This window comes from Gobius niger, assembly GCF_951799975.1.
Source record: "Gobius niger genome assembly, chromosome: 9".
Lineage (NCBI taxonomy): Eukaryota > Metazoa > Chordata > Actinopteri > Gobiiformes > Gobiidae > Gobius > Gobius niger.
Window position 1 is genome coordinate 17782256 of NC_136860.1, and position 21736 is coordinate 17803991.

At 42.7% G+C, this 21736-nt stretch overlaps 1 protein-coding gene across 3 annotated transcripts; it reads right to left on the bottom strand.

Annotated features, from left to right (window-relative positions):
* Positions 1–399: 399 nt before the first annotated feature.
* Positions 400–18365, bottom strand: gsk3ba (glycogen synthase kinase 3 beta-a). Of its 3 annotated transcripts, none has more exons than XM_079563017.1 (11): positions 17540–18365; positions 12428–12621; positions 9388–9471; positions 4274–4384; positions 3936–4066; positions 3223–3329; positions 3038–3135; positions 2837–2932; positions 2495–2681; positions 1925–2023; positions 400–1809 (listed from the first exon to the last, which is right to left on the bottom strand). In XM_079563017.1, exons 1-11 carry the CDS (start codon positions 17625–17627, stop codon positions 1736–1738), a joined length of 1269 nt encoding a protein of 422 aa, XP_079419143.1. In that variant the 5' UTR covers positions 17628–18365; the 3' UTR covers positions 400–1735. The 3 variants fall into 3 exon arrangements, with proteins under 3 accessions (XP_079419143.1, XP_079419142.1, XP_079419144.1); XM_079563016.1 differs by having other exon boundaries at positions 2825–2932; XM_079563018.1 differs by lacking the exon at positions 1925–2023 and having other exon boundaries at positions 2825–2932.
* Positions 18366–21736: the final 3371 nt, after the last annotated feature.

Consider the following 21736-nt stretch of genomic DNA (forward strand, 5'->3'; position numbering starts at 1 on the left):
ACTAAGGATAGCCTCCTTATACAGTAATTAACAATGTCCGTATGTTACATTTAGTGTGCAATGACCAAAGGGGAAGGACATTTGGGAAAAAAAGGGGCCACAAAATTAGGTGCAACAGTGCTTTGTCGAAGTATTTTTGAGGAAGGTGGGACATTCAACAGCACCAAAGGGAGAGTCACAGTACGAGTGGGGGACGTGGGTGAACAAGGCGAAGGTGTATGAAAGCAAAGGCACTCCAAACTATAGATACACTATACATGACTAGTTCTTAATAATACAGCGGTTTCTACTGTACTGTACAGGTAAGATTGAACATATGGCTGGATAAAGCTCGTCATCATCTACAGTATCCATAAACATCAGTTTTGCCCTGATTCTGTTTTTCATCTTTTTTCTCCCCCCCCCGTTCCCTAATCTTTGTCGTCTTTGTTTTTGCTCATCAACAGTACATGGGTCTGCATATATACAAACTTCGAACACAACATTAAAAATAACATAAAAAACATACAAGTCAGACTTTTGGTGAGGAGCATTTATACTGTATATACAAATTCAGATTTTCTTTTTTTCTTTTTTTAATGCAGTATCTTTGTAAATAAGACGCGTAGACAGACGGTACCATGTGGCTCGATGTGCGGAGGATAGACTAACATTTTAGTCAGTGGTTACAACACGCAAGGCATGGCGTCACTCTTGCCAACAAAAGAACTGTCAAAGACTCCTGTAAAAAAAAAAAAATCTTTGAAGACAAACAGAAAGAAGAGGGAAGATGCACTGTCACAGAAACACCTAAAAGAGTAGGTACAAACAGGGACATAGAGCAATGCCCTAAAACCATCTATAGCCATAAAACAAACAGGGAAAGTGAGAGCCAGACTGCACTCCAGCCAAAGAAAACACTTCCATTTCTTCTACTTCCATTTTCTTTACGCAGCCGCAAATATTGCTGCTGCTCTGCCAGATAGAAGCTCACCATAAATGATTTCTGAACCATTGTAGTTAATATACATATATCTATATATACCTTTTGTACATAAGGAAAAGTAATATATAAACTGTGTAAGCATGTTTTTGTATTGTATGTATATAATATACAAGCACACAGGACCAGGTACAAGTCACATCCATCGCAATCCGACTGCCTGGGTAATACAAAACATAATAAAATAAAAACGGTCCGCCGACCATTTAAAAACAACCCCCAGGCAAAAACAAAGAAGTAACCTGTCCAAATGTGACCCCCGCGTGGGCTGCGTCTCATCAGCGTGTCATGCATCCGGGTGGTGGCTGCTGGGATGGGTGTGAAACGCGTGCCTCATGCCTTCTGTCTGTGGGAACTGGCTGCGGAGATTGAGAGTGGTCCTAACCGTTCTCAGGCCATGCACTACAGGGGGGACCGAGAGGGGTGGGGCAGGGCGGCCAGGGGACAGGGGGGGCGCAGAGGTCAGAGGAGGAGGATGCATAAAAATTCAACACTGTAAGAGCGGGCCGAAGGTTTTGAGCTTGTTTCTATAGATTGTCCTCTTAAGAACATTAGCAGGCTAGCGCTGGGATTACGTTACATCTCTGGCCCACTGCTTTCCACCGACAGGGCAAAGAGACTTGACGGGAGGATGAAGAGTCTGGGTGAGGAAGAGGGGTGTTTGGTTTGTGGCTGTCGGCTAGCTGCTGACCCCAGGACTGTCTTGGCTAGGTTCGGCTACTGTCACCCCCTGGCCCGGGGCGATGGAGAGCCTCAGGAGGTGGAGTTGGAGGCTGAAGCAGAGGCTGTGGTGGTGGTGGTGGGTCCTCGCTCTGTGCCGCTTCCATCTATGGACACAAAAGCACTGCATTAGACACCAGACGATGGCTGTCGGCTAAAAGGAGAAGCTGAATTCTTCTTTTAGGAGGTCTAAAATGAATCTAAACAGAGCCAACTGTGTACCTGTGGTAGCAGAGGCATTGGTGGGAGTAGAGGCTGCAGCCTGACTGCGGGCGTGAGCAGGGATGAGTATGGAAGCCAATGAGGGATTACTGGACAACTCTAAAAATTAACCAAAAACAAAAAGCAAACATTCCGATTTAAACTAAAGCTTAAAGACTAGAGCTTCTATTGCAATTCAAAACTGCACTTGTTTTTCTCAAATGACAAAAATGTGTAAGTTTTGTTTAGAATATGGTTTTAGGTCCACAGTCTTTACATCAGATTGAACAGAATAGCAGTAAAGGGTGAAGTGTGGGGAAAGACATTCAAATAAACCGTCAGAGCTGGGGCACGAACTCATGACACTGAAGAGGGCATGATGGGTGAGGGGCATAACCACTTTAACAGTAGGTCAACAGTTACATCAGATCTAACCATATCCAGACCTGACATAATAAGATGGGATTTGTACACTATAGCCAATTTTGAAGGCATTCTTTGTGATAAACGACAAATGAATATCTCACAAATAATCAGAAGGGGAATCCATTGCTTGTTTTATGATTTGTGTCCATGTGGTGGAGTTTGTACCTTGAGTGGTGAAGTTGAAGAGGGACGGCTTCTCTCTCCCATTGGGCAGTTTGACATTGGGGTCACGCAGCTCATCAAAGAAAGAGTGTGCACAGGCCTCGAGGGGGGTAAGGCGGGCTGTGGGCGTGTACTCCAGCAGCCGTGAGCACAGCGCTATGGCCTCTGGCGGTGTCCGAGGCCGAAACACCTGACCACAACACAGCACCGCATTAGCAAAATGTGACAACAAACTGCATAATTCAAAAAGTCAATAACAGTAAATAAGCAGTTTACTATAGTAATAATAACACAGAAAAACAGTAGAACTGGTAGTATTAAAAGGGTGCATACTTTTTGACCCACCTTAGTCCATGGATGTGCCTTGATCTGGGGAAACTTGAACTCTGTATAATTGGGGTTCATTTCGCGGATCTGCTCTCGAGTTGGAGTGCCCAGAACCTGGAGACACAGACAAAGGAAATGTCTCAGTCAACACACGCATGAAAACTTAAAACATTAGATTCTTATGGAATATTTATATTTATCAATTATGTTCAGTTGTACCTTTATAATTTCCACCAACTGATCCACGCCGCTGTCACCGGGAAAGATTGGTTGCCCTAGCAACAGCTCTGCCAGCACACAACCAGCCGACCAGACGTCTGTGTAAAAAAATCACCATCACACAAAGAACAGACACAGCACAGTAAAGTGAGTTGATCAATGATGTGTCTGCCGAGTCAGCGTACCTATGCTTGAAGTGTAGTCAGTGGCACCAAAGATGAGCTCGGGCGCCCGGTAGTAGCGGGAGCAGATGTACGACACGTTGGGCTCGCCACGGACCAGCTGTTTAGCACTGCACACAAAATACAACTTCTCGTTTACTTAAGCTGTTATTAATACAACTATTGCCACTACTTCTAGTGCTGGCACTTCTACAACTACAAGTACAAGTACTGTCACTACTACGACCTACTGCTCCTAGTATTACTGTGCCTGTTACTTCTACTAGTACTACTGTTACTTCTACTAGTACTACTTCTACTAGTACTACTGTTGCTACTAGTACTACTCTTGCTTCTGACTAGAGAGAGAGACGCCCTTGTGATGCGCTTGTTGAATTAAGCTGTTGTATGATCAGGGTAATTTCGCCTCAGGCCCAAAGATTGCCCCGCGGCATTCCTGGGTTAGTTTAGTTTATGCATAAAGTTAGAGTATACATATAATTTACAAATTTAATCACAACATAAGAAGTATTAGTGCTGCTCAAAGGGAGTAGGAAGAAGTTATAAGACCCTACCCCTCCTTTCAGACTTGCACAACTTAAACGACTGGGATAGGCGCCACTACCTTTACTGCCACTTCTTACTGTGATTACCCTGTGTTTTATGTCACATACCTTTACAATTCAATACACCAAGCTGCATTCCTATTTGGAGTAAACTTGATCAATGTGTCTCACCTGCCAAAGTCGCAGAGTTTGAGCACAGCGGTCTCTGGGTCGAGCAGTAGATTTTGGGGTTTGATGTCCCGATGGCAGATCCCAAACGAGTGGATGTAGGCCAGGCTCCTAAACAGCTGGTACATATACAACTGCACACAGGAACACACACACACAGGTTAGGGCAGGGTTTTTTATTAGATCGCTGACGTATGGAAACAACTACTCCAGTACATTTCCAATATAGAACGTTTTACTAGCAGATGTTGGATTGCTAACGTCATACTTTCTTTCCTTTAGTCAATGTCGTTATGATTAGTTTTGAGGTACACAAAAATAATGCAGATAGTAGTCCATACCTTGACATAAACCATAGGGAGGGTCTGTTTGGCTCGGCTGTAGTGTCTGGCCACTCTGTAGACAGTCTCGGGAACATAGTCTAGGACCAGATTCAGGTAGACTTCATCTTTCTGTAGAAAAACGACACGAATATAGTATTAGTATTGAGTTCAAGTATCTAAAATAGCAGTCAATAAAAGGATTTTCAACTCTACACTCCTTCCGTTTCTCCTTTGTTACTTTCTTCCTTTGCTTCTGAGAAAAGCTTTTTACAGGCGGTGTGTCATGCAGTTTTCTTAGACAAACTGGGAATCAATTGTGTTGCTCTTCCCTAAGGGCAGGAAACGCACATGACGGCGTCCGAAAGGCCCTGGTAGCAGCAGAGGTTGCAGACAGTGATATCATTTCCACACTTCCGGGCTGGGTGGGATTTGAACCAGGATAGTGGGTGGCTCAAGCACACTGACCCAAAGACGACTGAATGAATGACGGATGAGGAAGTCCCTTTTCCAACAAATTCTCAGGATCTGGTCAACAACGCTTTTTTTTATAATTTCTAAAACTAAGCATGATTTTTCTTTCGCTACAATAAATTGATTACACCTCGTTTCCTGGATGTCCCGTCTCTCCATTGGTACAAATCAAGACCAGGAGGTGTTTTGTCAGACACTTTGCTTTTATTCTTGCACTTCATCAGTCTTTGCAATCACTTAACAGCCCTGTCTGACCCTCCATCTTTCCAAAGTGAGGCCCTTCCCTTTTCATTGATAACATTTGTGACAAGTAAAGCGCGCGCTCCGCCTCCTGCTAGCACCAAAGCTATATTTAGCCTAGCAACAGCAATGACTCACTTCCTGCCTCACTACAAAGCCACTTCCTTGGCTTGTCCCCAGATGGTTAGCTGAGCTGGGATCTGATTGGCTCTTTGTGCACATGGAGTTAAATAATTGAGAAAATTGCTGAACAACTGGAGTGGTGATTAGTGACAATTTCGACGGAACAATGACCACAGCTTTTACACATTGCACTCATTGAGTAGTACTTGCAAACAGTCGATGGGAAATTAATACAAAAAATAGAGAAATGTGTCACATATTGCCAACTTGAACATGGATGATGCCAGGTCAACTTTTTGTCATTTTCAACAACGACACCAGGAAAGAAAACCAGGAAATTCATAATTTGCTTTTTCAACAGTCCATTAGATCACAGTGTTTAAACAATAATACTGTTGTTTGGTTAGAACAATGGACACAGTACAAAAGGTAATGAGCAAACATGCATGTTAAAATGTTATGTTATAGCCCAGGGCTTAAGGCCAGCAATTTATCCATTATTCAAACATCAAGTACAGATAAAGACCCTCATTTATCTACATTGCACAGAAATAGTGTATATGTTGGTGTATTTGTGATATACGCTAGAGGGCACGTGGTATTTATGAACCTCTGTGTACTGCTCCAATTCTGCTGTACAAACGAGCCGCTGATAAATGCACCGGAAAACCAGTGTCATGAATGAAACGGCCAAAACCATTAATGTATCAGGACGCCTCACCCATGGGTGGGGGGGGCAAGGCATAGAGCATGGATAAAGCGCTGCAGACAGACCAGAGTCTGGACCCTGATCTGCACCAGCGAACCTTCTCAGCCTGAGCAGAACTTTCCTCTGGGAGGCTCCCCAAACCGAGAGGAGAGCATGCAGACAGCAGACCTCAAAGCGGGTGCTTACGAATCCCCCTGTGAACCTGGCCCCTCATCATTTATTCAAAAAATATGTCAATTGTTTGTGCCACAAAAAAATGTGCTTGTGGGGTTTACATTGAAGGTTATATTTGACCACTCGCGAGCGCAGAATACAGCATTAACGCTGTCGCCTAGCAAGTGGGGAATCCATGCTGTTAAAAACTGTTTTCCAGTGTGGTCTAGTGATCAGTCAAAATTGGTGTAAACTGTCCACCAACTCCTGACCTGGCGTAGGATTTGAGCGTACCATACGCCCACGTACAGATTGATGAATGCCAATACAGGCGGTAATTTTTCATACACCTCACATACGCTCTGATTTCGCAGTACGCAAGTTTGATGAATGAGGGCCAATGGAAGCACTGGAGGGGTCTTCCATTGTAGTCAGAGGTGGGAACAAACAACCAATTTTTGAGCCCACTGCCATTCCATTAGGTGACCAACTTTATTAAAAGGTTATATTTATCTTTTCTTCCCTTTAGCTGCATATATTGTCTTGGTGTATGGCATAAATATATGAAAATGTCATCTATTGTTTCAAAATAACATATTTTGGGGTTCCTCTACCAAGCGTTTGCTCATTGTACAACAATTAGTACGTAGAGAAGCAAGCGTCATCTGGTCATTTTTTTCCAAGGCACAACAGAGCACACAAAAAGCCAAGCAGTGACATGAAGCTAAAGCAGTGGTCAGATATCTCTGGCAAAGTTCAACAGGATTTTTTTTTGTCCTTAAAGGAAGTAATAAATACTTCTGAGCGATACTTCACATCTTGACTTTGGAGTCCAGGCTATCTCCACAAATATTTCTGCACAAATGCATACGGTGGTGTCTGGGGAACAGGGGTCAGCGAAATCTTGTTCGACACAAGTCAAACTGTTATTTGGCTGCCCACACTGAGCCCTGCGTCCTGTTTCAACGGTATTATACAAGTGGTTAAAGGGCAAAAGAAGAGGCCCGCTGCGTGAGTGGAGAATGGCACACAGCAGTGGTTACATAAGAAAATACCTGGGCACATGCAGATAACAGCGTTTGTCCTGGTTCAGAAGCAGCAGGTTCCCTCTTGTCAGTGCACAACCACCTACACGTGCCTACACACACACTTGGAAACAACCTTGATGCACCTCAATCAACTACTATCAACAAATTTATAGACAACAACTGACTTCTATAAAATTGAGGTGTGGGGCTGAAAGAATGGGAACAAAAAAAAATAATTCTAAAAATTAAGATTTGAAATTCTTTTTGTTCAGCTCATGTGAGGTAAGACTGAAATAATCACATGCATTTCAGAACATGTTTGAAGAGGGCTACGCTATAGCAGCTACAGCTACGAGCAGATTCCATCCACAAGACTCCATTATTAGTTGCAGAGAGGGTACTCGGATGCTCAAACAGTCAATACAAAAAGTAGTAAACGGGAGATTGATTTGAGCAGATATTTATACCTCCACCTGACACGCTTATTGCAGCTGAAAATGCTGGCGAAAGATCTAATGACGGAACAGAAACAGACCTTTAAGGATGTTGGCTCGTTACTCTGTGTGGTAAATCTTATACCAAGTAACACCCCAATGCTAGTCACTATAAACAAAGTTGTCCGAAGCTGTCTGTGGGCGCAGGAGCAGCTGCTTAGTGATGCAGACAACTTACCAGCCTACAACAAACAATTGAAAGCACTTAAGAGTCTTGGCCATAAATCACTAATGAGTGCGTGGTACATGGGTGGAGTGAGGGACTTCCCATGTGCAGAGTCACCGCTGTCACTGTGTCACTAAACCACAGCTGACTTCCAGAGGTCAATCATGGCAGAGGCCGAGCTAGTGAAGGGGAGGGTCTAAAATTAACCCTCAAATGCGTTTACCCATCGCCCAGCACACCCTCCCCCTCGTCCTTCGTACAACAGTCCCATACTTTTCCTTGACCTGGATATATGAGCGGCATTCCCATCCGCAGAGTCATGGGTACAGTCCTGAAAGAGCTGTGCCAGGCTCATGTGCCGCTAAATCTGACGCCGGGACCAGGGCCAGTTTGTCACCTGAACGACAGAGGGTCTCCAGGGAATCTCCGCTGATCATGCGTGATGCACATGAATTCGAGTCCAGTCACGAGTATTTGTCGCAGTTAAAGATGTGAACTCTCTCCATAATGGACTTAGTTACTGTTGCTAACCCGTCAAGCCCCTTGACACCAATGAAGTTCAACACATGTCATGGCAGAAGAAGTGTGTTAGTGACTCTTCTTAGAGCAATACCTGTGCGACATCCTCCAGATCAAGACAAAAGGGGCTACACTGTGCAGAGGAGAAGTACACTGCGTTCCAAATTATTATGCAAATGACATTTTTCTAAGATTTTCTAAATTGTCAACTGAAATTAGAGTCAGCATAATTTTCAAGTCTTTAACTGGTAGAGCCTTTAAGGGCCGCTGGACTCAGGCCTCGATTTATAATAACTCATGGAGTTTTCATCCCCAAGGAGGGTATTAGCCAAGCTCACCATCATGGAGACAACACCTCTCACCCACTGCACGGGACTGTAAAGGAGCTGAGCAGCTCTTTCAGAGGAAAACTGAGACACCCTCAGTGCAAGAAGGAGCGCTACTGCAGGTCCTTCATCCCCACTGCTGTCAGATTGTACAACACTACTTTAAAGTAACTCATGCGCAATAACCTCGATGCAAAACTATGTGCAATAATCTCCGTATCAGCGTCACTTTATCAACCTCTGGCACTAGGACTGTAAACTTTGCTTACATTTTATAGTCCGCTCTAATTTTACTTTAATTGTTAAATACTTTTTTTGCACATTTCAAGCTTTTTTATTCATTGTCAACAAGATACCTTTAATTTGCACATTTCCTGTCTATTTTGCACTAGGGCTGAAAGATATACTGAGATATGAACATTCAAGATATCAATATCGCAAAAGAAAGATATGAACGATATAGATTTTCATCAATAAAACTGCACCCTTTTGTATTATGATTTTATTTTAGTGAAAACAGTGGTGACGGAGCGCTCTGAAAAGCAGCTAAATTGCCCTAAATCTGATATCTATATGAGAAAATGCTGTGTGACTAAAAAAAGCAAATGACTCTGCTGCTTATCCACTTTTGCACATGAGCAAACACTTGTTGAATGACCCCCAAAGTGCTTTACAGATAAAATCAAATTGCCATTTACCCACCCTCACGCACAAAAAATAAATATATAAAAAATAAGTAAAGTTTTAGGCCTAATATCGTAAAATGAAACCATTTGGCCCAATCTGTGTCATTGTTCAGGCTACTGTTGTCGCCTCTTCTTTTTGGTATTGCATAGTAAAGTCTTGAGTTTTTCCTATTTAAATAAAGAAACAATGCAGGATGAACAGACTGAGCATACTGACCTTGTCTCCACTGGAGTAGAAGAAGTAGCGAAGGCGGACGATATTGCAGTGGTCCAATTTCCTCATGATCTGCAGCTCGCGATTCTGAACAAAACAAAAACAACTTAGTAAGGATTCAGCCATAGAAAGGACACACACTGGACAGACACGCCACTGTCAGCCGTGCGAGGGGAGCATAGTTGTTCAATAAAATAGAAAATGGGCATCTGTTCTTTAATTGTACTTGGAATCAGGCGCACAATGCAACAGCACAAATGAAGTTACAGCATACATTGTCAACATTTCAACATGAGACCAGTGAACCTGTAGATGGATCGGAGGTAGACAGCATTTCAGCCATGACATGCATTAATGACAATACTATATTAGGCCACAGTACCTCTAGTTATGAAACTACTACTAAACGGTTGATTACCTCCAATGATTATTATCGGTTAAAATAGTGAAAAGCATATTTTCTTTCCTGGATTTTATAAAAAACGGTTCTATCAAGGGGGTGTGTTCTCCAAAAAAAAAAAAAAAAAAGCTTAAAAGGAAAGCATAATGGGTAATAATTGCTGCACTTAATAATTCCAGTACAGCTGAAACCAGAGCCTGTCAATCAGAGGCTCAAGAGTTAAAGGCTTCATTATTTTTTTTCAAATGTAATAAATGTTTTACAGATTACAGTACAGTGACAGAGTGAGAGACGCTGCCTCTACCTCACTCTGGATGTACAGCAGAACACCACCTACACAAGTTACCGTTTTGGATACAATCTGAAAATAGATAGGTGTTACTATACGTACTGTATGTAGACTTCTTCCTGTCCCTATATTTGTGCCCTGCATTTGGCCCTTCGATAATATCTAAGGGCCACCTGTCAGGGGCAGTGGAGCACCGCAGTGCAGTGCCGGTACCCATCTCCACGTCTTAAATCACAAGTAGCTGGAAGATTAGCCAACAGTGTGTGCTTAAGGTGGTTATGGGCCAGTTTCACTGTTATGAGATTTGCTAGCATATGAAAAAGTTTATTTTAAAGGGTACATTTCTAGAAAAAATGCACTTCTGTCCTACTTCACTACAACAGAGGGAGGGGCTACTGTAGTTTATTTGATATAATAATAAACAATAGACTTGTTCAGTCTTGTAGTAGCATGTGCACAATCCAATGTCAAAGAACCATCAATGCTGTCTGATTACCTCTCAAAGATTCCTGAAACTTTATGATATCCTCTTTGTCAATTGTGTCAAAAGAGGTATTAAAGACAGCGGACCTAGAGGCTGTCAGGTGATCCCTCATAGAAGGAGAAGGGCACTATCCCACAAGGCATGAGAGAATGGCATAAGCCCATAGATATTGTCTAACACATTAAGCAGCTCCACTGCGACGCCTCTGCACATGACCACCCCATTTGACTCTTGTGTGAAAATAAACTGCTAGCACATGTCGGACTTGAACATCCTCTTCACAAGTGAGCGCAAAAATAGCAAAATAAGGCGCCAAGAAAAGAAAATAGGAAAACAAGTGAAAAAAGCGCAGGTGTCATGGGGTACACAGCCGTGTAGGAGTGTAGCCGTCATGTGAGGAGACTTAGCTGGGCATAAGAAGCTGAGCTCAGAAGGCTTAGAAAGAACATTCTAAACATCAAAAAATAAAAATAAAAAGACTGTGTGATGTTCAGCTGACTACCTGCTTGTAGCTGACCACATGCTAACCGCTGCCTTAACAAAATTACTTCATGATGGCCACACATGCAAGCCCAGGCCCTGAAAGAGTGCAACTGCAAACTGTTTGACTTGTAGTGACAGATGGCCTGGCTAATTGATGACCCCCCACCATCACCATCACCATCACCATCACCTCCCACATTTAGTGACAGCATTTATCTTCCTCATTCGAGAGAGGAAAGACGAGCACCTGGCGTAAAACTAGGCTGGAAAGGTTAAAAACCATGCCACAGAGGTATTTTGTTGACCCTGCTAAACTTGAAAAGTACAACAAAGTGGATGGAATTTACATTTTTGACTCTGTAGTTTTGCTAATTTGCTAATTGCGCCGACTATTAACTAATATTAAAGAGCGATCTCCTATATTTCCTCTCCACTAAGTTGTTGCCCGTAGGTGGCCTGGCACAGTGCAAAGGCTGGATTAACAGCTGTGCAGAACGTCTGGCCATCTCGAACCCTTTCTGTGTGAGAAGAGCAAGCAGCAGGAGCTGTACAAAGCAAGGCACGGCAGACAATGTGGCCCCAGTGACGAAGCAGACACCATCAGTCAAATCTATTCAAAGCACAAGGGGAGGGTTCCCTGGGGCACAGCCAGGCAGGAAATATGGCATTAGCACTGCGATGGCTGATCAAAGCTCATGTTTAACACCGCTTAAATGGACTGAAGAGAAGATACTATACTTTTAGACGGACTTCAGACTGCAGAAGAGGCATAGGCTCTCAGTAAAACATTTCCTTTGCGTACACTTTTTTTTCCCCTTCAGCTGCTCTGATCTCGCTGTTCTTGTGAAAGACTGCCAGTCATCGTTTCTCAGCTAGTCACATCCTCAACAGCAGACTATGTCAACAGCTAAATGTATAACAAATCACGAGAGTGGGTACTTGTTTTAACAGATTTTTTATACATCGAGATTTGCCAATTTCACAAACAGAACAGAAACAACAGAAATGATTGCATTTATTAAGAGTTTATGCTCAAGACTTTCTCAAAGAAAAAACTATTTAATTTAGCATGACTTTTGGGCCACTATAAAATAATCATTGACATGTCATTGCCAGGGTATGAAGCATAACAAATATTAACAGGGTATCTGCAGAAACCCCTAAGTCAAATTTAATACCTTTTTAAGACTTTTTAAGACCTCCTTTAAAAACTCACAGCATCTTTGATTAAATACTTATGAAGGGTCTTCATTTGACCATTTTTCTTATATCAACTTTTAATACTTCTTTTCAAGACACTGCAGACACCCTGATTAATGCAAATTCTTTCCTTGTACTTTGAAATAATGCAAAATCATTCAATAAAACAACATTTTGACATTTTTACCTTAAACCTCTTGTCTTGTAAGACTTTCTTGATGGCCACCAGCTCTCCGGAGTCGCACAACTTGGCCTGGTAGACCACCCCAAAGGAGCCGTTGCCGATGACTTTGGTGTCTGTGTAGCTCACTTCCTGTGGCCGATCGGGACCTTGGCCTGGGGTCGCCACCACTGTTGTTACTTTACTGCCATCTTTGTCCCCTAGGGAAAAAAAACACATTACAAAATGGCTTTAAATTTAGAAAACAAACAAATTCGGCCCCATCTTGCAAAGGTTTATATAGAAGAATTTATATAGAAATACAACAAGCTTCAATTGGCAAGAACAAGTCCAAAGCGAATAGTAAAAACCAAGATGATTATGAGAGGAGACTCACATTCCTGTCTTCTACATGTTAAACCCTCTTAAAGCTTTAGATTATATCGGCAGTTTAATGCTCTAAACACTCTAGCACAGATTGCATTGCCCTTGTGTCTCCATGGTGCGAGTGAAGCCAAAGTTCACATTAGCAGGCAGTTAAAAGGACAAGTAAGCAAAAGTCAGTCACATGTGCCCAACATGTGCTGGCTCCACAGTGTGACAAAATTAACTCCAAAATGTCCAGCTAAGAGGGACCTCATCTGCACACCAACCCCCACCAGCCCACAGGGGGAATATTACTGCCAGCTTTCACCTGTCCCCGGCATGGTGGACATACCAAAAGGGAGGGGGGGTGGGTATGGTGCAGGTTGGGGCAGTCTGGGGACATTTCCATTTGAAAGTAAATCGATCTGATCCCTGGAAGTGGACAGGACGTAGTCTCCCACACTGTAGCTTTACCACCGCCTCACAATGGCCATTACTCCCGTAAGCGCCACAATTCTCAAGCCAGGGTCCGGGAATCCTTGAGGGCCCATGTGCAGGGGTCTCATGCATATCAGCCCATTTATGTGGGCGCTCTGGTTTCGCTTACAACTAAAACTGTGTGGATCAGTTTGGCCCATAGTGACACACCAAATATCTGGCTCGTTGAGAAGGTCTGCTTCTAGTCATTTCTTCCCAGTGCATGTGCCTTCTATATGGCAATAGCCTAAATAAAATTGACAATTGAACCCTTGCTCTCCAGGACTTAAGTCTAGAAAGCGAGACTGCAGCGGGATCCAGCAGTGACAGAAATAGACCGAGAGTGTGCGTAAAGAGAGAGAGCAACTCTGCCTACATATTCCAGAAGGGCCATTTCTACAACGCCTCTGCGCTTCCTCAAACCGTGAGAAAAGTCTGTGCACATGCAGACACCACAACCACTACTAGTACTACTCCGATCCCACACATGCTAATAAGGTTCTGCGCAGTGTTCTGCCACATATGGCAATGCTGTGGGTTCAAGTCCCAGCTCCAACAATTTGTTGAATGCCTCTCCCCCATTCTTCACCCCCATCACCCTAAGTTGTCCTATAGAATAAAATGTATGAGTCAGATTTTCCTTGAAAAAAGAATGACCCAGTAATTAGTGAGCAATCTCTTAAGGCAGAGAGACACACTTTGCTGCACAGTATCACAGCTTTTATAATCCCCCAGCTCCATTTGGTTATCTAGTGAAACTCTGTATAGCTGAGTCAAAACAAATTTTAGCCTCAGGCATCAACGGTCTATTGAGGTCACCAGGCTAGTTCACTGAATATGGCCAGAGCACGAATGAAACATTGAAACAATTGGTACAACTGGTGTCAATTATAACCGCGATGGCAGTACAAGACAATGATGCTGCTCACCAAGTGATGTGTTTCAGGGCCCGGGTTTGTGTTGAGAGGTCAAACATACCATGGTGTTTATTTGAATCTAAAGGGTTATAAATTACTAAGTATGTGGTAGAATACTGAGTGCTGGTATCAGTGGGAGCTAGCTTTAGTTTAAAAAATAAGTCGGAAAAACTAAATAGAAATAATACAGCTCTTTTGCATTTTGAATTCGCTCTCCATTACCTGTAGCCACAGCTGCCCTGGGAAAAAGCGAGGCCGTCCAATCACGAACAACCAATCAGTATCCATTCACCCAGTCTCAAAGCCACTCACCCAATCTGGTAACCAAGCCCAAATGTGTTAAGCTTTTGAGATCAAACGAGATCAAGCATCTCAAGATGGTAAAGACACCAAGCACCATAGCGGACCACACCAACACTGCAGCAAAGTAAGCAACAAAAACAATATTTTCAGAGTGTCACATTTTACTGAGGGCCAACACACTTTCCCTTTGTTTCCTTGGACACCAATATAAGGTATAAAGTAGGAAATATGATGTTGAGATATTTTATAGGGGATTCTGCTGTGGGCATCAGTACGGTCCACAATGACCATGGCACAGAAGCCAAACCAGTCTTGCTAGTTTGCAACTTTTGAACATAGAGCCCACCCAACTTCAGTAATGCCGACATACAGGATGTTGTTCCGCATAGTACCTCGCATACTGTATTTCTACATGGATGAGCTGAGCTCATCAGAAGTGCTGTCCTACAGAGATAACTCTACATCACTAGAACATCACCGTTAGGGATGAGATGATAAGCATTTTCAAGTATCAGAATGCCACAATACCTATTCACCTTATTCCGCCCCACCCACTTTAGCCACTTTTTGCTTTGTCTCGGCACTTCCGTTGTCCAGACACTTCCGGTCGAGCGCGAAACCCGTTCATTTTAACGGAGAATGAGGGAAAATATTCTCCGCTCAAATCTGATGTTTGGTCGATTGATTTGTGTAAAATGGTCATTTGCACCGACATGTCAACTCTGCACCGTTTCTCTGTGCGGCCTGAAAACGGCTTTGTTTTCGTGTAGTGACTGATTTTATGTGTCCCATGTTAACACATAGGAGAAAAGGGGCGGGCACAATTCATGGCTGCGCCCACGCGAGCCTCCGGAATAAGGTGAATAGTCTTTATAATTATAAATAAGATTAACTTGTGGTTAATTTATTCCCTTTAGATCCAGACCGGTGGTTTCTTGGGCATTTAAATGTATGTCAATTAAAAGATCTGTAACTGACACCAATAAGTGAATTTTTAGTGAGCAAGTCAAGTATCATTTATTTACTTATTCATGAAAAAGTGGAACCATGTACTCTACAAAGTAACTTTGTTAAAGAGGCTTCATTAAAAATGGTGCGGAGGTGATTATGTGCTATATATTGATTGTCCCAGTATCGGCCTATTGTGAGCCATGTATTGTGTGTCTGGTGTCAAATTGTGAGAAGATCCCACCCCTATTTGACACAGAAGCAGACTTTGGTTTTGCTTTTAAGGCATCCCTCTCAACCTGAATCCACTTTGGAGACTTAGTTTTGAAATGACTTCAGAACGCACAGCAGCCGTCAATGAATCACCAAACAAACCACCCAGACATTGATCATCTTCATCTTTTTCCCTGAAAGTGCCACCTGCTTTCAAACCCTGAGTGACTCCGATGGCCCTCTGGTCTACTTCTTATGTTTGGATTGTATTGAAATCAAAGACTATAATTACATCACTTTGTTCAAGCCATAATCACTTGCAAAATGTGAGTGTATGGAAGAGGTAGCAAAGCAGGAGAGAGGGGACGCTGTGGCTTTGAAATGCTAAACAAGACGGTCATTGTTTTTGGCCAGCTGCTTCATCCACAAAACCTACATCTGACTGGTTAGTGGTCATGTATAATGTGTCCTGCTTAAAAGAGGTAAGGACATCTAGGTTCACCACTGTGGCTTGAAGTTGACAACGTGATCAAAAAACAAACTAAAGGCAACTTCCAATGTGCTAATAATAGGGTTAGGGTTATTCAGTCCAAACTAATTCATATCAGTTGAAACAGTAATAGCCTTTTAGCTGGTTGGAGGCAATTTTACAAGCAGAATTTTCTCAACAGAAGATCTTTAACAAAAACCAAAAGAGCACATGCCTTATCTCCTACCCAGTCCAAGTGTGGACCACCTGACAGAATACATTGTGGAAACAATGAACACATATCAGACACAAAGAAGTGTCTTGCAGACAGTTTGCGGGTTAAAAAAAATATCCAAACACGAACCAAGTTATATTACAGTACATTATTACAAAATAAATTATTAAAAGCGCCATTACAAGTGACGTGTGCAACAAATGATATCTTTAGATGTCTGCAAACAGGTTTTTAGCAAGGGCTGCAAATCATTGATATTACAGAACTGGTGCAATGCAATGTAATGAAATATTGGCATCTGTAAAAATATATCCCTGTCTAGCATCGTCATTAGACTTTTATTGTCAGAGTGTCGTTCCTCTTGATTGTGTTCACTCTGTCTCTAGACTGGATAAAATTAGCCTCTCATGTGATAATATTGAGACAGACATAAACTGCAGGCTACAACACTGTGAGCCTTCTGAATGAAACACCTGCCATTGCTCAGGGACATAGCAAATTATGTTAAACTGTGGGAAATACAGTTAAACTACAATTCTATTTGGTGCAGCACTAATATATAGTACTTTTCAACCAAGGATTATGCTTTGACCAATACATTTCTATGTTGTAAGGCTTTCCTTGCCCATTAAGAGAAGACTGAAGAAAAGCAGAAAGCTAAGCTGCTGTGAGCAGGTATCGGCCTAGTCAGCATGGCACACACAGCATCTGCAGTCGCCTCCCTAATACGGAGGATAGTGTCTCACAGTACGCCCAGTCGTCTCGTTTCACCTCTGCTCAGGCAGCGGGATCTGTGACACACCGCTCTCTCCGGGACCACGTCAGTTTCGCCCGAGTCAACCATGGGCGCACCTTCCACTTCACAGTTGCGTAATAGACCAGCTGTAACTGTATTACATACTGCTGGAGACACATTATGTAGTTATTCTGCTGTATGATCTATCCAGGTTTAACTGGACGACCCTGGGTAATGCTGAACTTGAGTAGTACCTTGCCTTGGCCCAGCCCAGCTCGGCCCAGCCCGATGCGGCCTGCTAGCACTGCACAGCCTACAATTCGCCACTGAGCCCTGGTAAATCTCAGCCAGTGACTGATACATAGACAGATATAAAAAATAAAGCGTTTACAGCACAGTGGGCGACAGGCAAGCTGCCAGGATGTGTGGCTCTGCTGTCTGAACAAAGCTACTATAGGATTACACGTTTACTTACTGCTGACTTTCATGCTGCCAAAAGCCGAGGGCTGCGGCACTGGTTTGCAGCTCTCTGCGAAGGATGTGGTCCTGGGCCGACCCGACATGATCCAATCCCGATGACGCTCTCGTCTTGGAGACTATAACTTGTTAAATGGCAGGACAGGTCTTTTGGCAAACCTTCTCATCCAAAAGGGATGACTGTGAATGAAAATATATGTAATACACCAAAGATGCCCGACAGAAAACTACAGTCTGGCTTTTTTCCTCGGTCCTACTTTCACACAATAAACGTATCCCCACAGACAGTCAGTCAGAGCATCGTTTACACTTGTTATATTCCCAATTAGCTTTCAATAGGCCTTTGAAGACAGGTCTCCAACTAAAATAGTCATGAATCTGGCCTCTCCCAGTAGCCCACCGATCAGTCAAATTTCTCCTCAGTTCGGGCAGTGATTCACAAAAAAAGAAAGGAGAATTCCCAGAAAATGTGGTCAAAGTGCGGTTCCAGTGGCTACCCGGTGTATGTGGCCTTCTCTCGGCACTCTGAGCCACATGCAGCTCCTCTTCATATCCCGATATGGAGGCTCGCTGATCCGACGGCCATGGCGGCTCCTCGCTACAGAGCCTACAGAGCGTCCAACGGAAAACCCGCAGCTGCACGGTCTTCCTCAACGACCCTCAATGACTCCGTCCTCAATCGCCTGCTGCAAAAGTACCGCTTAGACCCGGGACAGGTGGATCGTCCAGAAAATGATGATGTTTTAGCTCAGAGTGTGACGCTACTGAATTTCTTTTTTTATTCCTTCCCCATAGGTTTCGGGCTTGCTCTTTGTCGCTACGCACGTCCGTTACGCCAGTAGCCTAAAGCATCACGACGAGAAATGCATTTGAATGGAGAAAGTTCACGCTGTTGGCGTAAGTGCAGTTGTGAATAGTATAAATGTGAACGCGCATACGGTGAATCTGGGTGGCCATCGTAGCCAATCACAGAGCGAGTCCTTTAAAAATGGGCGTCGTCGTTGTGGAGCTGCCCAAGGAGAGCATCGCTCCTCAACACCACATGGCATAATTTTCCAGGTACCGCCCATGCTGACTTCAAAGGCTCTTTCTGTGGAGCGGCCATGGAGCGACGGGGCAATGGGCGGTTCCACTTCCGGAATTGATTACTTTGCCAGCCAATAGATACTTCAAACACTAATGTCAGTTCATATGGCAGCTGTCAGAGAGGGCTCCAGTGGTCAGACTGCGCTGTTGCTATGTTAGATGTGTCAGGTAGTCTGCTCAAGGGAGCATTTAAAGAAAAAATACACTGTCTATTGGCATACCTCTAAGTATAGAATAGAATAGAATAGAATAGAATGCTTTATTTGTCACACAACACACAAGCCTAATGAAACTAAGTAGGATAAAGTATGCTACTGTCCATTGCATTGTCTGTCTTACCCACTGTCACTGGCCAAAATGACCATTCGACCATTTATTGTGACATAGAGATGTTCATGCGATTATATTTGCAATTACATTACATTACATTGCAAAACATTTTTTAAGGACTTGTGTGCTTAACAATATTAATAATAAGTAGCCATTATTATGAAGTTTTATTGTATTTTTATTTAAGGCGAGGTGAATAGGGACATTTATTAAAATCTACAGATATCAATTTGAAACTTTTGCAGTAGATTACTGGCATAAATATGAGGAAAAATATATATATTGCAAGTTTTCTGTCATTTTCTGTTGGTTTGTTGGTATTCTACATCTAAAAATGCCCCAAATTTCCCATCTTTTCAGCGTCAAATCTGAATAACGGATTGAGCTACATTCAAATTTATGGTTTTATTTTATTGATAAATGAATTACCAAGACTTTTCCAGAGGGGATTTTGGATATCTTTTAAAATAAGCATTTTTTTTAGTGGAAAAATTTGTAAAAAATAAAATTTCCCTCTGAAAAAATCTTGTAATATTGTTCAGTCGAAGGCTGGAAAATTTTAACTCTTTAGGACTATACTGACGTGGAGAGAGTGCATGGGCGGCACAGTGGTTAATGCTTGTGCTTCACAGCTAGAAGGTCCGGGTTCGATTCCCACCTTTCTGTGTAGAGTTTACATGTTCTTCTCGTGTCTGCGTAGGTTGCCTCTGGGTACTCAGTTACCCGGGAGGAGCTCGGAGTAGAGCCGCTGCTCCTTCACGTCGAAAGGAGCCAGCTGAGGTGGCTAGGGCATCTGTTCCGGATGCCTCCTGGTCGCCTCCCGCAGGCCTCGTGGAAGGCCCAGGGCACGCTGGTGGGACTATGTCTCCGAGCTGGCCTGGTGTCGCCTCGGGGTCCCCCCAGAACAGCTGGAGGAGGTGTGCGTGGCTCGGGAAGTCTGGGCATCTCTGCTGAGACTGCTGCCTCCGCGACCCAGCCCCGGATAAAGCGGAAGAAAATGGATGGATTGTGAAAGCTTATATGTTCAGAGACCAAAAACTGAAAAAAATGAGTTTTGCCTGTAGTGTCTCTCCTTAACATTTATTTAACCAGGAAGTTCCTTAAAGGTCCTATATCATGCAAAATCGACTTTTTGGAGCTTTTAGCCATGTTGTTATGCTATTTCCTTATCAAAAACACCCCCAGAGTGGTTTGTGGCTTCATTCACGCAGCTCTCAGTAATCGTCCTGAATCCTGGTCTCTGAGCAGCTGCTCCTCCCTCTCCTGGTGAACGACTGAGTGTTCAGTTGTGTCGACACAGCGGAACGGAAGTGCTCGACGTCTGTAATGTAATGTCTTACAGCCTGATTTTAATTTGTAAAACAGCTTTTTCATTATTTCTGTCGTAAGAGAGATGCAAAGAGAAAAAAAAAGGAAAAAAAAAAAAAGGATGTGCCAGAGGTGCTTCCAGGTCAGCTGTGGCCAAAACAAACACATCCCTTGAGCGTCTGAACAGATCAGTCATGTTTGCGCTGCAGCTGTGAAGATGGAGCTCGTTGTCATCTATTCTGGACACACCTGTTCTTTACTCTTACCTAACGATAATGTCACGGAGAAAAAGAAGCGCGTTTGGCTACGAGGACGGGAGTTTATTCAACCTTTTTCAAGGAGAGGCCACTCGAAGTTGTTTTTTTCTCCGGGATTCAGCGACTATCACCAAAATGGTGTTTTTCTGTGACTGTCTCTGATGGATGTTTGGTGAACCTTCGCCTGAATCAAAGTGGATTCACTTTTATAACCAACGCAAGTCCCACAATGTAAACAGCGATAGACCGGAGCGGTGAGTCAGTCCAAACGCGTGCTAGCTTGTGTGTTAGCATATTAGCATGTGTGTTTGCCATTTATGAAGCTGTGTTGCAGATGTCAACTCCGTATAACTGCATCGTGAAGCAATTTCACTTATTGTTGTTTATTTATATTACGGTAAAGTTGTATGTGCGGGGGCGGAGTTAACTGAATCGAAGCGTTTTGTCTTCCGGGTTTGAAAAATACCTCCAGAAAACACTTATATTTATCACAAAAATGAGTGCTCCATAATGGTAGAGGTACAATATATCATATAAATGCCTATACTTAACTTTGGAATGGCTAAAATAGCATGATATAGATCCTTTAAGATAAATCTCTTTTCCAAGGTAGACCTGGCCAAGCGGCGCTGGTGAAATTTATAAAACAAGCAACAAATAAAGCACTATAAACTAACACATAGCTTTCCATCGTGTAATGATTCCAAACTGTGAACACAAACAACATCTGTAAAGTGTAATGTGGGAAAAAAACACCTAGATTTATTAGAAGCTTAAATATGTATTAGACTATTTGTAATACATGCATCAAAAAGTCTTTCTTTTGTATGCGTTGAAGAAATTAAATCCTTTTATTCAATACAAAATAGTTTTGCACAGATTTGTGTGTGTCTCATCAAAACAGTCAATGGATCTTAAAATAACAGATTTAAAACTAATTGAAAGGATTTTACCTTTTTTATTGAGGTTGGTATTTAGGCAGGTCTTTAGATGATTCAATGAGACGCAAAGGTGTGTAGATATTTGGTAAAAAAAGAAAAAAGTAAAGTGATTCAAATTACATCTTGAAGGTGTAAACATCAACAAAAAATTGAATTTAAAAAAGTTAGTAGACTACATCTGCAAACAAATACATTTAAAAATAAATAGTAAAATAAATAGTAGCATAAAAATTCACAGTACTTTGTGTAAAAAGAAATACTTGAAATGGGAAA